We start from the raw sequence: 411 nt of genomic DNA on the forward strand, positions 1-411 counted from the left end.
GCCCGCCCCGGCACCCACCGCCGAGCCAGTTGGAGGAGATGTTCTGCAGCATGGTGAAGGGGACGCAGAAGAAGGCGATGAGGAGGTCGCTGAGCGCCAGGGAGCAGATGAAGATGTTGGTGACGGTCCTCATGGCTTTGCTGCGGGTCACCACGTAGAGCACAAGGCAGTTGCCGAAGAGCGCCAGGGCGAAGATGAGCACGCAGATGAGGACGAAGGCCACCTTAGTGCGCCCCGGCAGCTCCGGGATGTACACCAGCGGCTGCAGCCCGTAGAGGGCGATGAACTGCTCCCGCGTCACGTTGTTGTCCCGCAGGAGCTGCGCGAACTGCTCCGGGGTGATGTTCAGGGACCGCATGGCGCCGTCCTCCCCACTCCCTCCCTCAGCCCCCCTCAGCGCCGCCGCCCGCG

At 66.4% G+C, this 411-nt stretch overlaps 1 protein-coding gene across 2 annotated transcripts in view; it reads right to left on the reverse strand.

The window, feature by feature from the left end:
* QRFPR (pyroglutamylated RFamide peptide receptor) overlaps positions 1–403 on the reverse strand; it is a 20,873-nt gene extending 20,470 nt beyond the window's left edge. For both annotated transcript variants that reach the window (XM_009334921.1, XM_009334922.1), the window contains exon 1: positions 19–403. In XM_009334921.1, coding sequence (XP_009333196.1) covers positions 19–358 — 340 coding nt within the window. In that variant the 5' untranslated portion in view covers positions 359–403. The remainder of the gene's footprint in view (positions 1–18) is intronic.
* Positions 404–411: the final 8 nt, after the last annotated feature.

The sequence above is a fragment of the Pygoscelis adeliae genome, unplaced genomic scaffold, assembly GCF_000699105.1.
Source record: "Pygoscelis adeliae isolate BGI_AS28 unplaced genomic scaffold, ASM69910v1 Scaffold31, whole genome shotgun sequence".
Taxonomy (NCBI): domain Eukaryota; kingdom Metazoa; phylum Chordata; class Aves; order Sphenisciformes; family Spheniscidae; genus Pygoscelis; species Pygoscelis adeliae.